The following is an 18,567-nucleotide window of genomic DNA, read 5'->3' as shown; positions in this document are numbered from 1 at the left end:
GTTTCTCTGTATAATAATAAAACAGTTGACGTGTTAAACAATGTATTCTTTTATTCCATAAATAGATACACATAAATTAAACATGTGCATTAGGTAGGACTGGTTAAGCACGAATAATTTCGTACATTGACCCGCCATTTCTTATCTCTATCGCACGCAGTACGCGTAAATGCAGAACTTGCATGAGAAAATCCGTTCAAGAACTTATTAAAAGAGAACAAGATAAATAATTGCATGAGTTTTCAAATGTGATTATTGCATTTATTGTTAGTAGACAGTCAGACAAGACATTGTGTTATTTGATACAACATGATTTTAGTGTGAGCGCACGGCACGTTAGATCTGGTGATGTTCCCTGGCGGGATGGTGCGGCGGCGTGTTGTCGAGCAGACACACCCAGTCGCGCAGGCGGCGCTCGCGCAGGAAGGCCTCGCGCGGCGCCGCGCGCGCCGCCTCGCCCGCGCCCGCGCCGGCGCCGGCGCCCGCCAGCAGCAGCGCGCCGCCCAGCCACGACACGCAGTTCCAGTGCGCGGGCGCGGTGTGGAACTTCAGTGACGTCAGGTGAAGCCGTTCGCTGGAAAATGTTTTAGGGGTTAGAGATCCATCCCACTCCGATCCATTGATAGCTATCTATCGACCGATCTGAGATAATGGAACCGGGCGTGACCATAGGCACAACTGGCGACTGTGACGATACCTGTAGACGGGCTCGGTGAGCGCGTGCTGCAGCTCGGCCTTGAGCCGCGCGCGCAGGCCGGGCAGCGCGGCGCCGCCGCCGCACACCAGAATGTTGTCCGCTAGGGCGCGCCGCACGTCGATGGGGCACTGGAAATAGGGTAACGGTAACGAATCAACGAATCAAATAGTTTATTACATACTAGCAGTACTGAGAAAACAGAGGGCTTACCGCGAACCACGTTCGACGTATTGCCTCTCTCTCGCGCTGGTAAATTCATACGTAAGTGTGACAGGGAGGCAACACGTCGAACGTGGTTCGCGGTAGGCTTTCAGAAAAAACCGAATACAGGATGGAGAGATGAGCTACGAAATTTCGATAGACTGGTGGAGAACAGCACAGAATGGGAAGGAATGGAAAAACTGGGGGAGGCCTTTTCCGCACACGCGGCATGCAAATGCAAATAAATTGAAAAACAATAAAAGTTAAAAGCTATGGCTTATGAGAGGGAGAAATGGAAAATACTCCACCGACAAGAGGATACCTCTTAAATTGAAGAAGAAGAGAAAAGTTAAAAAAAAAGTAATAAATAAATGTAATAACAATGAAAGTGTAAAAATAACAAAAACGCATGAAATAAAGGCTACTACTAGCAGTACCGAAAAATTGAAATCTTTTATTGTGAAGTCTATCGAAACCGAGCAGGTAGTTGGTGTACCACTGTAAAGCTAGGCTTGTACCTGCATGATGGACTGCAGCAGGAAGTCGGGCAGCGAGCTGTACTCGTTGTCACGCAGGAGCAGCGGCTCGGCGCTGAGCTCGCGCGTGCGGCCGGACACGGTGATGGCGCCGCCGGCGGGGAGCGGGTAGTTGCTGTAGCACCACTGTAAGGCTAGGCTTGTACCTGCATGATGCACTGCAGAAGGAGGTCGGGCAGCGAGCTGTACTCGTTGTCGCGCAGGAACAGCGGCTCGGCGCTGAGCTCGCGCGCGCGGCCGGACACGGTGATGGCGCCGCCGGCGGGGAGCGGGTAGCGCACGCTCTTGGCTGGGGTTGGTGGGGAACCGGAGGCCCACTGTACAGCTCGATCGCGCGTCGTGACTAGGCAGGTTTTCACTGCAAGCATGAGAAATTTGACTGTCAAATGTTTAGTTAGAACTAAAGTCAAGCGTTTTCTTAACTTTTTTTAAACAAAAATTAGCCTATAACTATTTATCTACTACTGATGGGCGATGTCAGGCAAATGTACTATATTTATTTATTAATACAGAGTTTCTATGGCCAGATTCGGTTTCTAATATCAGTTTGATTGTAACTACCATAACATAACATTGATTTGATTGTTTTTACGTAGATTTAAACTTCATAGCTCAACAATCTGGGAAGTGGCTTTGTAATATATGCTAACCTGCAATATCTTCGAGCACAGTGGGGTCCAGGTTCAATTCTGTTTTGTTATCCTCGTCGAGGATGCACGCAAGCTCGGCCCGCACCGCTAAAGCACCCAACGGGGCTGCCTGCAGTGCTTTTAGCACCACTGACCCATGGACCACTAAAAAACAAATATAAATGAGCTTACAAATTAGTTTAACAGTACATGTTAAGTGTTAACTGTGTAGAATTTCTAAAGTACTAACCTGCACAGACCTCGGCCTCGCGCGCGCCTATCTCGACGACGAGCACGATGGGTGCACCCAGGGTTAAAGCGCACAGGCGCGGACTGTCGGCCCATGCGACGCCAGACACCTGCAGCGCAAAACATTTTACATTGGTATGTACCCATGTCTATATAGTATAGGTAAGGTAATCTAGTAAAATAGTATGCTCTCTCTAAAATAACCTAGAGGGGTTAGTAACATTAAATAACATTGACAAAAGTGAAACATAAGGCTAGATTATTCTTAACTATGTTTTGTAACAATTTTAAGTAATTTTATAATTATTCTTAATATTCTTGTTGTTGATTGTTGTCTCCAAATATTTGTTGATATTGATATTTTAGGTACAGAAGCTGTTTAAGTAAAAATGTGTTAGGGTAGGTACTTATATTGGTTTGTGTTTGTAAACAAAATATCCCGAATCCTGTAAAAATGTTATACTTAATGAAAATTATAGTTAGTATGACAAATCTAAAAACTAATGATATCTCTTTATCTACTAGTTCTACTATAAATAAAAGAAGTTACTATAAAATTTGAAAAGCTATATGAAATGAAGTTTACCTCATAGTGTGTGAAGAGCACCTTGGCAAGTGTTTCACGGAAAGCTGTGGGAGTCAGCAGTGACTCGGCCACAACCACACGCCTCTCTTTAGGGTTCACCAACACATGCCTGTTGATGGATATTCATAATAATTATGTATAAGTCACCTGTAGTTTTATTTTCTAATCTAAATCAATGTTCTTTCTAATTTTAGCTAATTTCATACAGAAATGTTAGTGCAAAATGGACTGTAACCAATAAATATATTTTAGATTTTGAGACGGATTGTGTTGTCTTTCTGTAAATCTTTTGATATTTATTCACACACTAATCTGCAATTCACCCATGACTCATATTGTGAAAAAAAAACAGCTTTAAAGGCAGGGAATAAGGTTTACTCGGGTAATTCCGAATGTCGAAAACTGTCGGATAATTCCGAAAAGACTTTTGTTATGATGGAATTTAGGGTGATTTTCATCTGATTTTCAGAATTATCCGACATTCGGTATTACCCGAATACACCTTACAGACAACAAGTTGGGAGGGGTGATCTGATGTCTAAGAGATGAACACATATCTGCACCATAAAATAAATCTGTAACTGAATGTGTAGGATATATAATATCCTAGGGTTGATATAATATTATAATGTGAACTTTCTTCTGCTTTCATACATTTGGCTAATGTTCATTTGTTTAATATTGTGGAAATTTTAATTAAAGGCCACTCTGGACCACAAAAAATGGAAATCCCTTCTGAGAGCTCTGAGTCCCTGATGAGGGATAGCAGGATTTACCATCATCATCATTGTGGAAATTGTAATTTTTTTTGATGTAATATCAAACCTGCTTTCCTATATAAATAGATCTTTTTGCTAAGTAACTAATTCCTTACCTGAAGTAGAGTAGATGCAGCATGTGCACCAGGTTGTCATACAGCTCATCTTCATTGGCATAGTCATATACTCTTTTGAACCGGCGCAGCTCGGGACTCCAGAACTGTGAGCGTATGATGCAGCGAGGTGCTGCCTCGCCCGTGAAACCAAACCTATGCAGATGGGAATGTATAATTTCAACTTATAGAATTTTTATTATATACGTTTTTATTTGTGGGTCAAAATTCCAATTATCATTTTACGAGTTTTCTGTGTCCACATTAGTGCCTACAGACAGTATCACTAGCAGAAAACTCTCCTAATAACAAACTGTTGATGTATTTTTCTTGTTTAAGGGGTACTTACTTCGTATACTCTGAACCGAGATCGAGCACCACTGCTTGCTTTTCCTGGATGAGTGCGATTCCCTCGTACAATGCCATTTTATCTCTTGGTTTATTGCCGTTGTGGCCTTATACTATAAACATGAATACATTATTTAGGTTTATTAAATAGAAAATAAACTTTCGTCAAGCTTGACCAACCAACAATAAAACTATTGTTATTGTCAAACATAAAACGTCAATTTTTTTTTTTCACATAAAACGTCAAAATGTGACATTATTGATGACATCATGATATTGCAATCATAGACTTACAATATATAGAGACGGGGTCTCAGCGAGCTGTCACTGTTGCCACTTTTGTTTAGTGTACGATTAACAATTTAACACCACCTTGCTGTAGCCATGTCGATAAAGTCATATCGATAAACTATCGACATTTCTTACAATTTTAATTTTACTTCAATGGTTTGACGATATCTAAAATGAACAAAAACGCTTTTATTCTTTATTGTGGTTATCAGATCACAATTTTATCGTCACGCCCCAGCAGGGAACCAAGGGAAAGTTCAGATATTCAATTAAAATACATAAACACCTACTAAGATATGTGTTCCGCAATAATTGAAATATTTTATTGTATTCTAATACATTTATTATTCATTAGCATTTCAATTATGTATATGTTTAACAAAGATATTGAAGCTTCAATTAATTGCTATTTCGTTCCACTGTGTAGCATGTATCGATATATAACATGATTAAAATCGACTTTTCACATCCCTAAAAGAGCACACATACACGTTTTTACGCACACATACACAGCCTGGATGCATCAAAAAAGGCAACACTTGATTTGAAGTTCACCTTGTCAACAGTATGGTTGTCCTTTTTTGACAAATGGCATTTTAAAAGAGCGAGGAGAGAGAAATGATACTAGTTGCTGCGCCGTCAAAGAGAACAGAAAAGGTAGGGGCCTTGATTGCAATGTTGGTGGCTTTGAACTTCGTAAAACGAATGTCGATTATTTGTCTCTGTCGCTCTTGGGCATTTTAGGCTTAAAGAAGGAGAGATTAAACTGCTTTTCGATTTTCGTGGGTAATATCCCTGTGTTGCTACTTGTAATAATATTTCAAACTGTTCGGTTAACAGGTTTAAACGCAGAAACAGTAAATATAGATGGTCAAGCAAATCTTGTCAGTTAAAAAAGGCGCGAAATTCAATTTTTATATGGGACAGTAACCTAACCCTTCGCACCTACATTTTTGAAATTTGCCGCCTTTTTCTACTCATGAGATTTGCTTGACCAACTTTATATTATGTATTTTATTTTCTATATTCTTTGCTGATTCTTTGGCGTTGGACTGCCCTGCCCGCTCGTTAGCACCTCGTTAGTAATAAAAAAAAATTAAGTAAAGATAGGATATGTATTCTCTTTGGTAATGATGACATGAAATAATAGTTTTGGATCACAACCAAATCACAACACACTTTTTATTTATTTTATTTTTCATAGTACGTTTTGAAAAATTTCAAGATAATTTTGTAACAAATGTTTTTGACCGAAGCGCTAAATCTTTCAAGAGTTTTTTGGTAATTTTTTTGTAATTTGCTTACTTTTAACTTTACAAGTTAAAAAATGCAGTGAATATGGACCAAACAACATACGAAGAGAAACCAATATAGAGTTGAAAACATGCGAATAATTTACTATAGAACATTTTGAATAAAAAAACCTGGCTGACGCCAGCTGCTTTTGAATAGGTAAGAAATTACATATAGTAGCGAAAAGCACTGTTGTTTCTCGCCGGCGGTTTTATTTCGAAAGTGTTTCGAAACAATTCTAGGCTCTTAAGTGTTTTATAAGTGCGTTCTCAATGTTCTCATGCTTTTGGCATTGTAGAATACTGCCCATAAAGTGTTGTGCTTTCTATGGCTTTAGAATAAGATCAGTAAGTATATTATAATGATCATTGATTTATCAACAGTGTCCTGTCGTCGCACATGATACGAGTATCCCGGCCGCGACTGCTGGCCGCGCGGCCGCTGTTGGGCCGGTATCCGGCGCCGGTAACCGTACTGTCTCCGCGTACACAGCGCCCATCGTGGCTAAAAGCACGGCCGGTGCTGCGAGCGAATGACGCCGCCGGGCGCCGCCGCTGCTGCATTGGCTGTGTCGCTAAACTAGTCGACTCCTTCCTTAATCATTACTCATAAGCATACGTCGGACTCCAGCGGGCATTTTCGTGGCATGTCAGAATGATAGGTAAGGTTCGCAAATCAATCAATTCACTTTCGAGTATTTGTACTTAGTATTTGGTACCTAGTATTTATAATGTAACAAATAAAGCAAATTTTTCTATTGATTAGACGGCACTCTACCAACGAATATAAGTATGAACAACAGTCATAATGACGCATGCCATGTCAGCTATTTATTTGTTTTTTAAGTGGCCACTTCAGTGGGCTATCACTATCAGTCATCACTTCAAAGAGTATTTACACATTAAAGATGAATAAATGATAACGGGTAACTAATTTAATTAACTATGTTACAAATACTAGGTACATTATAATACTCATAAGTTAAGATTTTTTTGTAAACCTTACCTTGCCCTCAAACTGCCCGCTATAGTCCGACGTTTGCTCATAAGTATGTATAATGATATTAATGATCATGTTAATTCCGATTGAATTGTTCATGCAAACGTTTAGAATTATTTTTATCGTGTTTACATCTACTTTGATTATGTATTATGGTTTTTCCATTATACAGTCGCCATCAGATGTATCGGAGCAGCCGAGGTGCTCAAAAATATCTGAACACGACTCTAAAGCCTTAACAAGAGGCGTGTTCAGATATTTGTGAGCGCCTTGGCCGTTCCGATATAAACGATGGCGACTGTACCTAAACTTTCGCTAAGTAACCCTGTAACTCTTCAACCGCCAAAAACGTCCACAGGGACGCACAGTTACATTCATTCATTCCAATAAGGCAATCAGATGAATGAAGGAATAAACGCCATGTGACTCCCCTGCATCCATGCAGCTGCAAGCGTCATCAGGCGGCCTTTATTATGCTTGTTTGTCACCGAGTTGGTATAAAAAAGTAGGTTATCTCGATAACTTCTATATAACATTCTAACATTTCTAACACGATTAAAAATTTTGCGTACCTAGATAACGTACACATTAAATAAATTGTAAATGTAAGAAATAATTTCATACGTTTTGTAAATACGATAAAAATCTTCTAAATGTTGCTTTACTCATTATACAGAGACAACGTACGAATAATGGTCAATATTCCTATATTTAGGTAGTGATTTATTTTACATACGTAATAAATAGTTCAGTCCGAATGACATGAGTATTAAATTGCTTATTTCACTCAACGATTTCAAAAGTATTTTCGACCGAATATTCTCGTTTTACTTCTATCTACTCTAGCCATAAATTCTGATACAAAAATTTAACTAAGACACTAGGTACGATTTTAAAATTATTTACATAAATTACGAGAATCATAAGTAATACATAGGCAAAGAGTTAGGTTAAGACATATATAGGTAGGGTAGAAAAGGGGTTTCAGTCGATGTGTGGAAGGGCGGCACCGTCGTCGAACCCAAGCCACCTGGCGGTGGACTTAAACCGGTGGCGTGTGCCTCGGATGCACATGCTGGTGGCAACTATTTTAAAATTATTTCATTATATACACCTAATAAAGGGGTTACTTACAAACGAATAAAAAAATGCCTAGAGGTAGAGATTACTCCACGTTGTCTTCCCTTGTCTAGATCTGAGGGTTTGGGAAAATTTCTATAATGAAAATAACACAACTCACTTTTGTAACTAACTAAATTTATTTTACACAAATTCCGCTATAATACATATTTACAAACATAAAAACGAATCGGACATTGTCACTTTAGGTAAAAAAAGCTTGAGCAGATCAGCGGCCCCGGGGGCCGGCGCACCGCGTCTATCTACTACACTTACAGTTAAGAGCCAGGGAACCAGCGCTCGCGCATACGCGGTGCTTAGCGTGCAGCGGAGTAATAAATATGAAGAGCGCCAACTTCCAGGACGGGTGTCCTTACGTTGGTGGCGCCAGTGGTCGCGGAAAACTATTAGGAACTTTTTCTTCAGAATTATGTACCTACTACACTAAAATGTTCTTCTCTCTACTACTGAAGTAAATAACAATTTCATACAACATCAACAACGTCAGCTATCTCGACAAGTTGTTACTTCACTTTTAATATTTTCAATCACAGCTTTTTCGAAATATGTAATAGATAATCGAAATAAAGCATAACATTAATTTAGGTATAGCTACATATTTACACTGCTATTACATGTCTCGAAAAATTAAAAGCTGCTTAATATATTATCTACATATTATTGGGATTTGAGAAACATCGTCTCGAGGTTCGGTGGTTTCTTATTCTAGAGGGATCAGGGGTCGGGAAAGGCGCCGGCGCCGGAGTAAAGAGAGAGCGTGGCGCCGGCGCTACACGGGCGCGGCGCTCGTTCCCTGGCGCGTCAGTCCCTGGCTCCCTGCGCGGCGTTCGCGCACTACACTAGTACACTAGCATTGTTCTACGCATGAGGCGGTTAGATGATGGAGGTGATCAGTCGCGCCTTGAAGTTGACTATCCGCTCTGAGGTCTGTGCCAGTCTCAGGATGAGGTCCTGGATCAGGTTGGCGATGCCGCGGTTGGCGATGATGAACAACCGCGTGATGGGGCCGGGGACGCCCTCGGTGAGGTTGTCACCCTTAGCGGCAGTATCGTCTCCTTCAGTGTCGGAGCCTCCCCCGATAGCTTCGCCACCGCCCGATGAGCCACCCGAGGACCCGGCTACCAGCTGTAAAATATAAAACTCAGGTTAAGAATGGGCACGAACCGTATACTTGCGACACGCCGCTCGCCGTTCGCGCAATACGCCCTCGATATATTTGCCAACTGCGGCATATATAATTAGCCGATGGCAGAAACAATGTTATTGGCTATTCAAATTTTTAACGAGCAACGTGTTGCAAAGTTATGAAATGTTAGTCGTCCGAGCGGCGCTTCGGAAGCAGCGCGCTCGAGCGAGTAGGTATTAGCGGCCGTTGCGCAAGCGACACGTAATATCGATTGCGCTGGACTGTTAGAGAATGTGCATCGATTTCATACAAAGTGCGTTAGGATATATTTTCGATGACACCAGAAACACGGAAGAGAAGATGAAGAACAGGTGAAAAGGAAAGGCGGAAGGCATGCATAGGGTATACACATGTAATGTGTTAATTAGTTGTTAATGAGTTATATCAACAGAACTACGTCAAGCAATCCATGCGACTACACTACAGGCAACTGCGACATTCACGATAACAAGATCAACGATGACAATCTACGACCAGCAACTCTAACTACTCTGCTAGATAGAACTAGCTGACTACGAAATACGAAGTGCTTTCTACTCTAGTATTACAGTTTGCTCAGACATGAGCAAGCTATCTCAGTGCATTTTGTGTTTTTTGTCTGTGTACTTGTGAAGGGTCCAGCGTGGCGGAGTGGGAGGCGGTGACTCCGAGGTTGAGTGAATCGGTGCCAGCGAACAGGCGAAAAGCTGATCCCGCCGCGCGCGCCATCGCCTCCGCTGGTCGCTGCAACAACCCTCAGCCCTCAACCTTCCGACTAACAGCTCTCCCGTGCCCGACTTACGCCGTCCTTGTGGATCACCATTGCGTACAAACGACTACATAGGCTATCTGTATTCCTTCCCTAATTTGAGTTGCACTGAGTTTGTGACGAGTGTGTAAATGTAGAAACAGATATGGGTAGGTATATGTGTAACTAATGATTTAGAGTCAGTGGCAGTTACAGGGTTTGAAATAGTTAAGATAGAAATAGATAGGTATAGTAATGATAATATTCCAAAGAAGTTGGCAGTTTTACGAATTATGTATCTGAAAGTTAAATAAGTTGAGAACGGAGTTTATGAAAGTTAGGTAAGATTTCAGATGACAGAGAAGAAATTATAAATGATTGATTGTGATGGTGTTTGTGCAGGACTCACCCTGACGATATCGAAGAGGAAGTTTCCAGAGCCGCCGCCGGCGCTGTTCTGGCCGCCCGATGAGCCACCGAAGCTCAGGAATCTAAAAAGTTACACAGGTTATGTCAATGTCAAGTGTATATATGATAGAACAGGACGCGACTGCATCACCCGCCAGGTTGCGCGAGAAATCGGACCGTGCGAAATGAAAATCACAGCAAGAAACGTAATGCTTTGCTCTCATATATGGTGCCTTTGTTACGGCTCCGCGTGAGCACAGTGCTAATCGCAAATTTATAGTATGAAAGGCTATGACAGAAATGTTTAGTACCTATACCTATAGATATATGATTGGTTTTTGTCCGTGTGTTGCATTTTTTTAATGAGTCAACTTGATTTTTACGCCACACTTTGTAACAATACTTAAAGGTAATTGCTTTCGTATGGTAAAGAAAATGGTACCTCTTATTTCTGTTTTCTTCGCTGTTATCGGCATCATCGAGCGTAATTTCATCAATGGCAGCGTTGTTGGTCTGAGCGGCAGTTTGTTGGTCTTCGTCAGAGCGTTGCTCCAGCGCCTGCTGCTGTTGTTCACCGAATGCAACCCGGACCTCCGCTTGCTGGGACTCGGCGCCCGACAGTAAGTTCTGCTGCTGCTCCGGCAGCTCCTGCAATGGATGCGATATTACATGCATGATCGTGATAGGGGATGATGTGGGGATGCAATGGGTGACGATGACGATGACGATGAAGGCGCGCGGTCTGCGCGCGCCCGCACTGCCGTCCTGGGCAGGCTGGGGTTAGTGCGCGTGCTATGGAGATGCCTTGGGACCACGCCGCGCCCGATTAATACGACTTCATTCCCCACCCACTCACATTAGAGCTATTAGTATTTTTAAGGGCGGGTGAATGTTCCGAAACTAATCGGTCGCGGTTACATGCCGTGGCCCTGCCCTCATACCGGGCGGTAGACTAGCGCCCAGCGCCGACGACGGCGCTCAGGCGCGTCAGGAGCAGCGGTAGTGGTTGTTGTTGTAGTCGTAGCTTCGTCGTCATCGTCATCATCGTCGAGCTCGATGGAGCCTCCGCCGCCGCCCTCCATGCCGCCGCCACCGCCGCCGTTACGATTGCCCAGGAAGGCGCGTAAAACCACAGGCCCGAACGTTTGCAGTACCACGCTAGTGATCTGCTGCACCTTCTGTTCGATAATCTAGAACACAACCCACTACGGTACTATGCATAGTATCGCGAGAAGCGGGGCGCAATCTAGGTACGCCTGGAACATTAAGCTAGGAAGGTAAACATACCTAGGTAAATACATAGCAAAAAGTTTTTATTTCTTAGGGGATTCAGGGTAAATCAACTCGATTTTTAGAGCACCGTACAAAACCTTGTTCATTTTGATATAAATTATCAGTTTGAACTGTGTCATTTTTTCTTCGGGAATAAGTTATTTTTATACCTGCGTTAGCGTAGGGAAGAGCTGCCGCAGGATACCGATGGTGCGCTTGTTACGTTCGCTGAGCTCTGCGCCTGGCGCGCCGAGGTTTAGCGTCGACAGCGTCTCCTGGAATACGACCAATTAAACGTTATTAACCAATTTAACTTTGTTACGACAATAACAAAGGACTGTGGTAAAATTCCAAAAAGAAGTGAGATAAAACAACAATGACATTATAAGAACCAGGGACGGCGAAACAAAATGTGTTGCTGAGTGGTGCTCGGAAGGAAGTGCGGTTAATTGCCGGTGTAATGAGCGCGTGAGGTGGCGTCATTAAACTCACCGTGGAAGATGAATGTGACAGCTATTAAACAAACACGCGACGCGTAGCTACAAAGACAGTCTTAAGATATGACTTATGAGAGATATTTAGTAGGTAATATTGGTACATAAATAACCGATTTATGTACCAATATTACCTGCTTAACTATTTTGTCTTTCAGACTACAACTTATATCAATAAGTTTTAAAGTCGGACCAAGAAAAATCTGCAGCGGATTTGATAGCCCACGCAGTGTAAATGTTATTTATACGTCATAATTTCATAGAAGTTTGACGTTTAAAATAACACGTGCACTGCGTCGGCTATCAAATTCGCTGCAGACTTTTCTTGGTCTGACTCTAGCATCAGTACTTAGGTACTCTAAAACTCAATCTTTGTAAATAGATACCTGTGGATGATGATCACTTGATGATCATGCTTCTTATGATACAATTATTAATATAGATTATCATCCGGATTAAATACTCATCTTATTGTACCAAGATGGGATCTCAAAATTTCGTCATTGTATCCGGTTCGTCGTTATAAGCGCAGCCGTTATGCAAGTGGTCTTACTGATACGCCAAATGCACTGTTTGAAAATCAAGTTCATAAGCAGAGGGTTAATTGGATTTGCAATATAATATTTTAAACTTTCGCGTTTTTAACACATATTAACTCACATTATAGACGGGTCTAACGCGAATTATATTCAATCACCTTGATTTTATTGATTTTTTTTCGCGTTAGACCCGTCTATAATGTGAGTTAATATGTGTAATTGGATTTGATTTATGACCAAGCATGCAAGCTGCAACGCTGGCTCGATTGATCACAAATATTATAATGTTTTTTTTGTAAATAAAAATACTCTTCTCACGGTGGTCGCTCATTACGAGTACCTATTAATCGGCATTCGTCGTCGCGGGCGGTTGCGCAGCGAGGACTCGGAGATCTATTCAAACTTACATTTTCATATCTAAATAATGTAATTGTGTTATCGCCCGTGCTACTCGCTCGTGCTTAAAAATGAACTAAATGCACACTTACAATGATCTTCTTCCTGGCGTTATCCCGGCATTTTGCCACGGCTCATGGGAGCCTGGGGTCCGCTTGACAACAAATCCCATGATTTGACGTAGGCACTAGTTTTTACGAAAGCGACTGCCATCTGACCTTCCAACCCAGAGGGGAAACAAGGCCTTATTGGGATTAGTCCGGTTTCCTCACGATGTTTTCCTTCACCGAAAAGCGACTGGCAAATATCAAATGATATTTCGTACATAAGTTCCGAAAAACTCATTGGTACGAGCCGGGGTTTGAACCCGCGACCTCTGGATTGAAAGTCGCACGCTCTTACCGCTAGGCCACCAGCGCTTCCGCTAGGCCACCAGCGCTTCCGCTAGGCCACCAGCGCTTCCGCTAGGCCACCAGCGCTTCCGCTAGGCCACCAGCGCTTCCGCTAGGCCACCAGCGCTTCCAATGCACACTTACAATGATAAAATCATTTCGATATCACAATGTACGTTCGAATTGGCGACTGGGTCCTAGGGCAGCGTCTTCGTGTGTTTCTACTAAGTAGCGAGGATGTGGAAATGACCAGGTTTCTTTACTATTTTTAGGCAATTAGTGGAAAGAAGTACTAACCTGTGCACTAGCAGCGGGAGCAATAATCTCGATGATTTCGGGCGTGTTGTCGTTGATGGCAGCTGCGGCGGCCGCTGGATCGGGCCCTGGCGCCGGCGCGGGTTCGGGGGCAGGGGCGGGGGCGGCGCTGATCGACAGCAGCAGGGCGCAAGCGCCCGCCAGGAATAGGGACGCTCTCATGGTCGTGTGTGTGTGTGTTTGTGTGCTTATATCGTCACTCGTTGCGGTGCTTTGCTGATAAATTTTCCAGGTCCTTCAAAATCTGCAAATATAGACAATTATATTAATATTGCGAAGACGTACGTTTCGTCCGTGTGTCTCTCGATAAGTGTACTTTTGGGGCAACTTGTATAATATGACATAACATAAGCAATAAAAGTTACTTTCTCCTTGACCGACAAACACGGTTTAGTTCGAGAGAACTTGACTCACGACGCGTAATGTGCCAGCGAAGGAATTTGAACAAAAACAATCGAAAAGGGTTACTAAAAATTTTAAGCTCTTTTAAGACACGATGAGAAAAAAAATGATTCACCAGCTCGGTAACGCACATGTGTGTGTAAGGTGTACCTAAGTGAGTAATGCGCCGTGTACAGGCAAGGCACGCATTAATGCTATAAAACTCTAGGTCTCAGTTTTGACATCGCGCCCATCGATTTAATCAGCTAATAAAACACGCACTGACCCGCATTTAGGTAATTGGTCTATACTATACTAATGAAATTATTCACTACAAACTGTCGTTTCGAAACGTTGGGTAGGTATAGGTAGAAGGATTCAAACAAAATGATTTGAATAAAAGTAGGTCTCAACTTAATGCGCATGAATTACCCATAAATGTCTGAAATTGCTCTGCGACCACGTTCGCAAGCTGCGATCATATCATATAGTTGCGACACACGACAAAGATCATGCGTGGAGCGAGTCCGCACCGGCGGACCGCTTGCGCGGCCTCGCGACTCCCTCGGGGTGGTGGTTGGTTACGAGCTGACCTTACACCGTCTACTATATTAAATGCAACTGTCAAATGAGCAAGGTGAACGGACTCGCACTACGTGTCGTATTGGCTTAAACGTGTGCCGCACAATCTTGGTCACTGAACACGACAAATAATCGAAGGCCTTTTCAAGAACTAATAATATAAATTTGAAACCTGCACAGTTCATATGGACTTTAACAGTGCATTGTTATTTAACAATAACACCTTTAGCACCGAATCACTGATGCTGAAGGCTTATTAAGCAATTCTTTAATAAGTTATGATTATGACTATGGAGTTAAGTTAAAACACCATTTGTTGAATGCAGGTCGAGGTTCGCTTTGAGATAGGATCACCGACTGCGTGCTAAATGCTAATAGATTATGAATATTCATCTCTAACAATAGTTTAGGGTGCAACTGAGTACTAAAAGCCACAGACCGCGGGCGCAAAATGCACGCGATTCGTAGGATTGAATAATGCTTCTTACAAACTTCTTACATAATGCAATTCTTCGTTTGTAAATGATATGCATGTCCAGTTAAATGTGCTTTTAAGTCATTATTTAGCTGCGTGTTTAAAAACATGTAATTGTTTTAATTTTTCCTATTCAACACAAGGGCGTAGATCATAGTGAGATAATCATATGGTTAAGGATTGGTGCATAGCCATCTCCATAGTAGGTTTCCGTACATGTCCTTTGTAGGTATACTATAGGTATCTAGTACATCACTCTCCTAACAACATTATTCACGTCAGCGTAACATGACTAGCATTTTATAGTATTTATATGACGACCTTTAATCCTCAATTTAACCTAAGTACCTCCTTATACTTTGAGAATCTAATAATAGGTAAGTAAAATATAGGAGACTGATGGTAGGAGACCCACAGCAAAACTCACGCACATAAACGTACCTACCAAATGATGACTTTAAAGCGTAATCTGGCAGTTATTAGTATCCACTCAATGTACTCGTATAAAAAACATGAGTTTTCTACAAAATAAGTAATGGCTGCGTTCGCATAAATACCTACCTATAATTGAGAGAGAGCACGATATGAATTTTAAAAGTTGTCATTAACCAGACCAGTCAGCATTACTAACTATTGCTCCACGATTATTTTGCAATTGACCAAAAATTTCCCTAATGTGATTTTTAAAGATTTTGCAATAGTTTTGGGTAAACGGGTGGTTAGTCCAGTTGATTAATGGAGATATTAATTGGCCTCGTAACCCGCACGGACCTGGGCCCGTCTATAGCCGGTCCTGGTTATTTCGACATGATAACACGACATAACCGCTGTCGAGACATGGAAATAAGCTAGCGCGGATCTGTCGCATACATGCAGAAACTCGGGTGATGAATGCACACGTTAGAGTTATTGGGAAATAAGAGGAAAGCTCGCATTACCTACGCATGCTCTGTATAAACATCATTGTTGGATGAGAATTAGCTGTTTGGAAACAACGAGTTGCGGATCTTACGCCAGATTAGGTAACGCTTGATCTAGGAAGAGATTTGCAACGTGTTCTACTCTCGATGCTAAATTGCCCTGGATATAATCTTTAAGTGGTGTTGCGTTAATTTGTCCCTGTTAAATTATTGCCATTGATTGTTTATTATGGCAAATTACAGTGCGATATTAATTCGTGATTGATTCGTTCATCTTCTTAGTCGGTCACACTTGTTAAAGTGCTCGTGATTATAGGTAATTTGTTACATCTGAGAATTACTTTTAGTCGGGACTGTGATTGTATATTTAACTTTTCCATCGATGATTTATGCCTTGCAATAACGGTCTATAACCTATGATTATTATGGCACAATAATGTGTCGAATTAATGTGATCGATAAGTTCTAATTGTATCGCTGCTTTGATTCCTTTTACTTATCACAAGAGGAGTTTTAACGTGAAGTTCATAGGTTTTAACATGAGGTACAAAAGTAATCTGTCACGTCTTATCGTTTTGCCATTAGGGTTTGGAGGGCAAAGGCAGCAGTGCCAGCAGGCTCGCGCGCCGGTCGGTGCTGCGGGCAGGCTCGTCGCGTTGCGCAAGCGACCTCTGCCGGGCTCAGAACGTTACATGCTGCAACGCGGGCACTTGTAAACAGGTAAAATTTTAGAAGGTCAAGTATTAAATAAATGTACCTAGCATATCATTAAGCTAGTGCTAAAAATTATACTTTCGTATGTTTATGTCAAAATGTCTGTTGATGACCTTTATGTAGGTATTAATTTTTGCATATATTTCATAAACAGTGTGACATAGCCACAAAGTGAATGCTCATTGTTTTATAAACTTGTAACGAGGAATCATTTTACTGTTTACCTACTTTTCATGAATTTGTGTTATGGTCATCGTATATAAGCCACGTTATTGGCGAATCCAATAGGTTCTTGTGCTATTACGATAGCTTTATACTTAGTGGCAACGCAAGTATACATAGTTATAATCATAACTGGGGAATTTAGTACTTGTAGGCAATTAACTTTTGCGTGCTGCTAATGAGTCGCCTTTTCTAGCCATACTAGTGCCGTACCGCGACCGCACTCGTTTCGACACCGCTAAGCACTTGGCACTTACGCTTCAACAATGTTTATGTTTTAACTTTAACACAAAAGAGTCGACGGATGTGCCATTCGGCGCACGCGCGTTGGCCAACCATCTAAGTGTATCGCGGTGGCGTCATACCACATCAGTATCCATTATTCAACAATTTACCTCTACACAACAGTTGAATTATTAGGATCCATCGGTTAATACTTTAACATCACGAATTACTTAGTATAAAACAGAGCCATTGTTCAAAATATGTAATTACATTATTTATTATAGAATTTACTACAACATTAAGATTTCAAAACATGATATATTCGTTTCCGTCGAACCGCTGAAGCGTGACACGTTAGTTGGTAAAGATGTAGATAACATCACGGTTAATATGTTAGCGCGAGAAGTAATAGATTTGCTAATATAAAACATAAATGCTTCTTTAAAAAACACTTGATTTTCTGCCTGTATATTTTGACCAACTAACACATTACTCTCAGAGTTATTTCAACTCAGAGTTATTTCAAATACGCCTGTAAATTGTAAAAAATAACAATAACACAATAATAATTTACATGCTGCCTCTTAATCAGGTCAACATAGACACTAAAGTAGGTAGGTACCCGTATACATATTGCACGACCTCTTATCTTCAGACGTGGTCGGACATATATGTATTGTCATGTACCATGTATCTATTTATTTATTAAATGATTTAGTGAATAAATAGAATCGGATTACTTTTTCAACTTCGTCAATCATTATGAGCATAATTATAAAATGAAACGCTAAAGTTATTCAAAGTGAATAATGATAAACTTGCCTATTAAATTGAATTACATTCTTTAATAGGTACTCTTTTGTTATTGTTGTTGTCGAAGTCTCGTGAGTGATTAACGTATTAACCCTGCACGTGGCAATGTTCGATTATAAATAGCGTCCACAATTGCTAATCATCTATCAATAAGCCTCAATTAGCCCTAGTTAGTGGGCTGACTAGTGACTACTCTCCGCTAATCGTATGTCACAAAAACTAGTTTTTTCTGAAACAATTGAGATGATTGATCCATTGTGCTGTCGTAAAAACGTTAACGCGGTTATTAAGCAGATGTAGCACTAACACTTTTTTGTGAGGAATGAAAGTGTCTGTTTCAACACAAGTTAGATAACTTTAAAAAGAATCCAAAAAACATCGTCACCTTATCTGCACATATAATAATCGGATATAAAAACAACAAAAACGTGCTAAGTTTGTTCAATTGTATGACCACTTGACCAGACGCATATTCTAATTATTATAAGTTGATACCGATTGTACATAATTATAGTTTTTATAATGCGTAAATAACTTAGTTAAGGTACCAATCCAGGTCAGAAGGATATGCGCAGAGGGGCGTGGGCAGGCTCATATTTTGCTTTGCCGATATAATCTCTGTGCCCGAACGTTCGTAATAGATTACTAAATTTAATTTTCTAATTT

At 41.2% G+C, this 18,567-nt stretch overlaps 2 protein-coding genes across 4 annotated transcripts in view; both read right to left on the bottom strand.

Moving 5' to 3' along the window:
* Window positions 1–25: 25 nt before the first annotated feature.
* LOC134670997 (actin-related protein 10) lies at window positions 26–4,321 on the bottom strand. Its single transcript, XM_063528821.1, has 8 exons — window positions 4,119–4,321; window positions 3,773–3,925; window positions 2,899–3,007; window positions 2,314–2,422; window positions 2,085–2,228; window positions 1,581–1,792; window positions 698–825; window positions 26–574 (listed from the first exon to the last, which is right to left on the bottom strand). The coding sequence occupies exons 1-8, from the start codon at window positions 4,193–4,195 to the stop codon at window positions 337–339; spliced, it is 1,170 nt and encodes a 389-aa protein (XP_063384891.1). The 5' UTR covers window positions 4,196–4,321; the 3' UTR covers window positions 26–336.
* A 3,619-nt stretch (window positions 4,322–7,940) lies between these two features.
* LOC134665258 (synaptonemal complex protein 4) overlaps window positions 7,941–18,567 on the bottom strand; it is a 29,780-nt gene continuing 19,153 nt past the window's right edge. For 2 of the 3 annotated variants that reach the window (XM_063522153.1, XM_063522162.1), the window contains exons 2-7: window positions 13,552–13,813; window positions 11,604–11,708; window positions 11,103–11,351; window positions 10,604–10,809; window positions 10,163–10,244; window positions 7,941–8,965 (exon numbers count right to left, since the gene is read on the bottom strand). In XM_063522153.1, the coding sequence (XP_063378223.1) occupies window positions 8,714–8,965; window positions 10,163–10,244; window positions 10,604–10,809; window positions 11,103–11,351; window positions 11,604–11,708; window positions 13,552–13,731 (1,074 nt within the window). In that variant the 5' untranslated portion in view covers window positions 13,732–13,813 and the 3' untranslated portion in view covers window positions 7,941–8,713. The remainder of the gene's footprint in view (window positions 8,966–10,162; window positions 10,245–10,603; window positions 10,810–11,102; window positions 11,352–11,603; window positions 11,709–13,551; window positions 13,814–18,567) is intronic. The other variant, XM_063522170.1, reaches the window with a different exon arrangement.

Source organism: Cydia fagiglandana, chromosome 1 (genome assembly GCF_963556715.1).
Source record: "Cydia fagiglandana chromosome 1, ilCydFagi1.1, whole genome shotgun sequence".
NCBI lineage: Eukaryota > Metazoa > Arthropoda > Insecta > Lepidoptera > Tortricidae > Cydia > Cydia fagiglandana.
The sequence above is the reverse complement of the archived record's forward strand: the minus strand, read 5'-3'. Positions and strand labels throughout refer to the sequence as shown.

What these genes read in the sequence shown, in the direction of transcription:
- LOC134670997 (XM_063528821.1), bottom strand. Translation starts at nt 4,195, where the DNA reads ATGGCATTGTACGAGGGAATCGCACTCATCCAGGAAAAGCAAGCAGTG. An exon ending in TGCTCTTCACACACTATGAG is followed by an intron (nt 2,423 to 2,898) that starts GTAAACTTCATT and finishes TTTGCGCTGCAG; the next exon opens with GTGTCTGGCGTCGCATGGGC. An exon ending in CTCACCGAGCCCGTCTACAG is followed by an intron (nt 575 to 697) that starts GTATCGTCACAG and finishes AACATTTTCCAG; the next exon opens with CGAACGGCTTCACCTGACGT.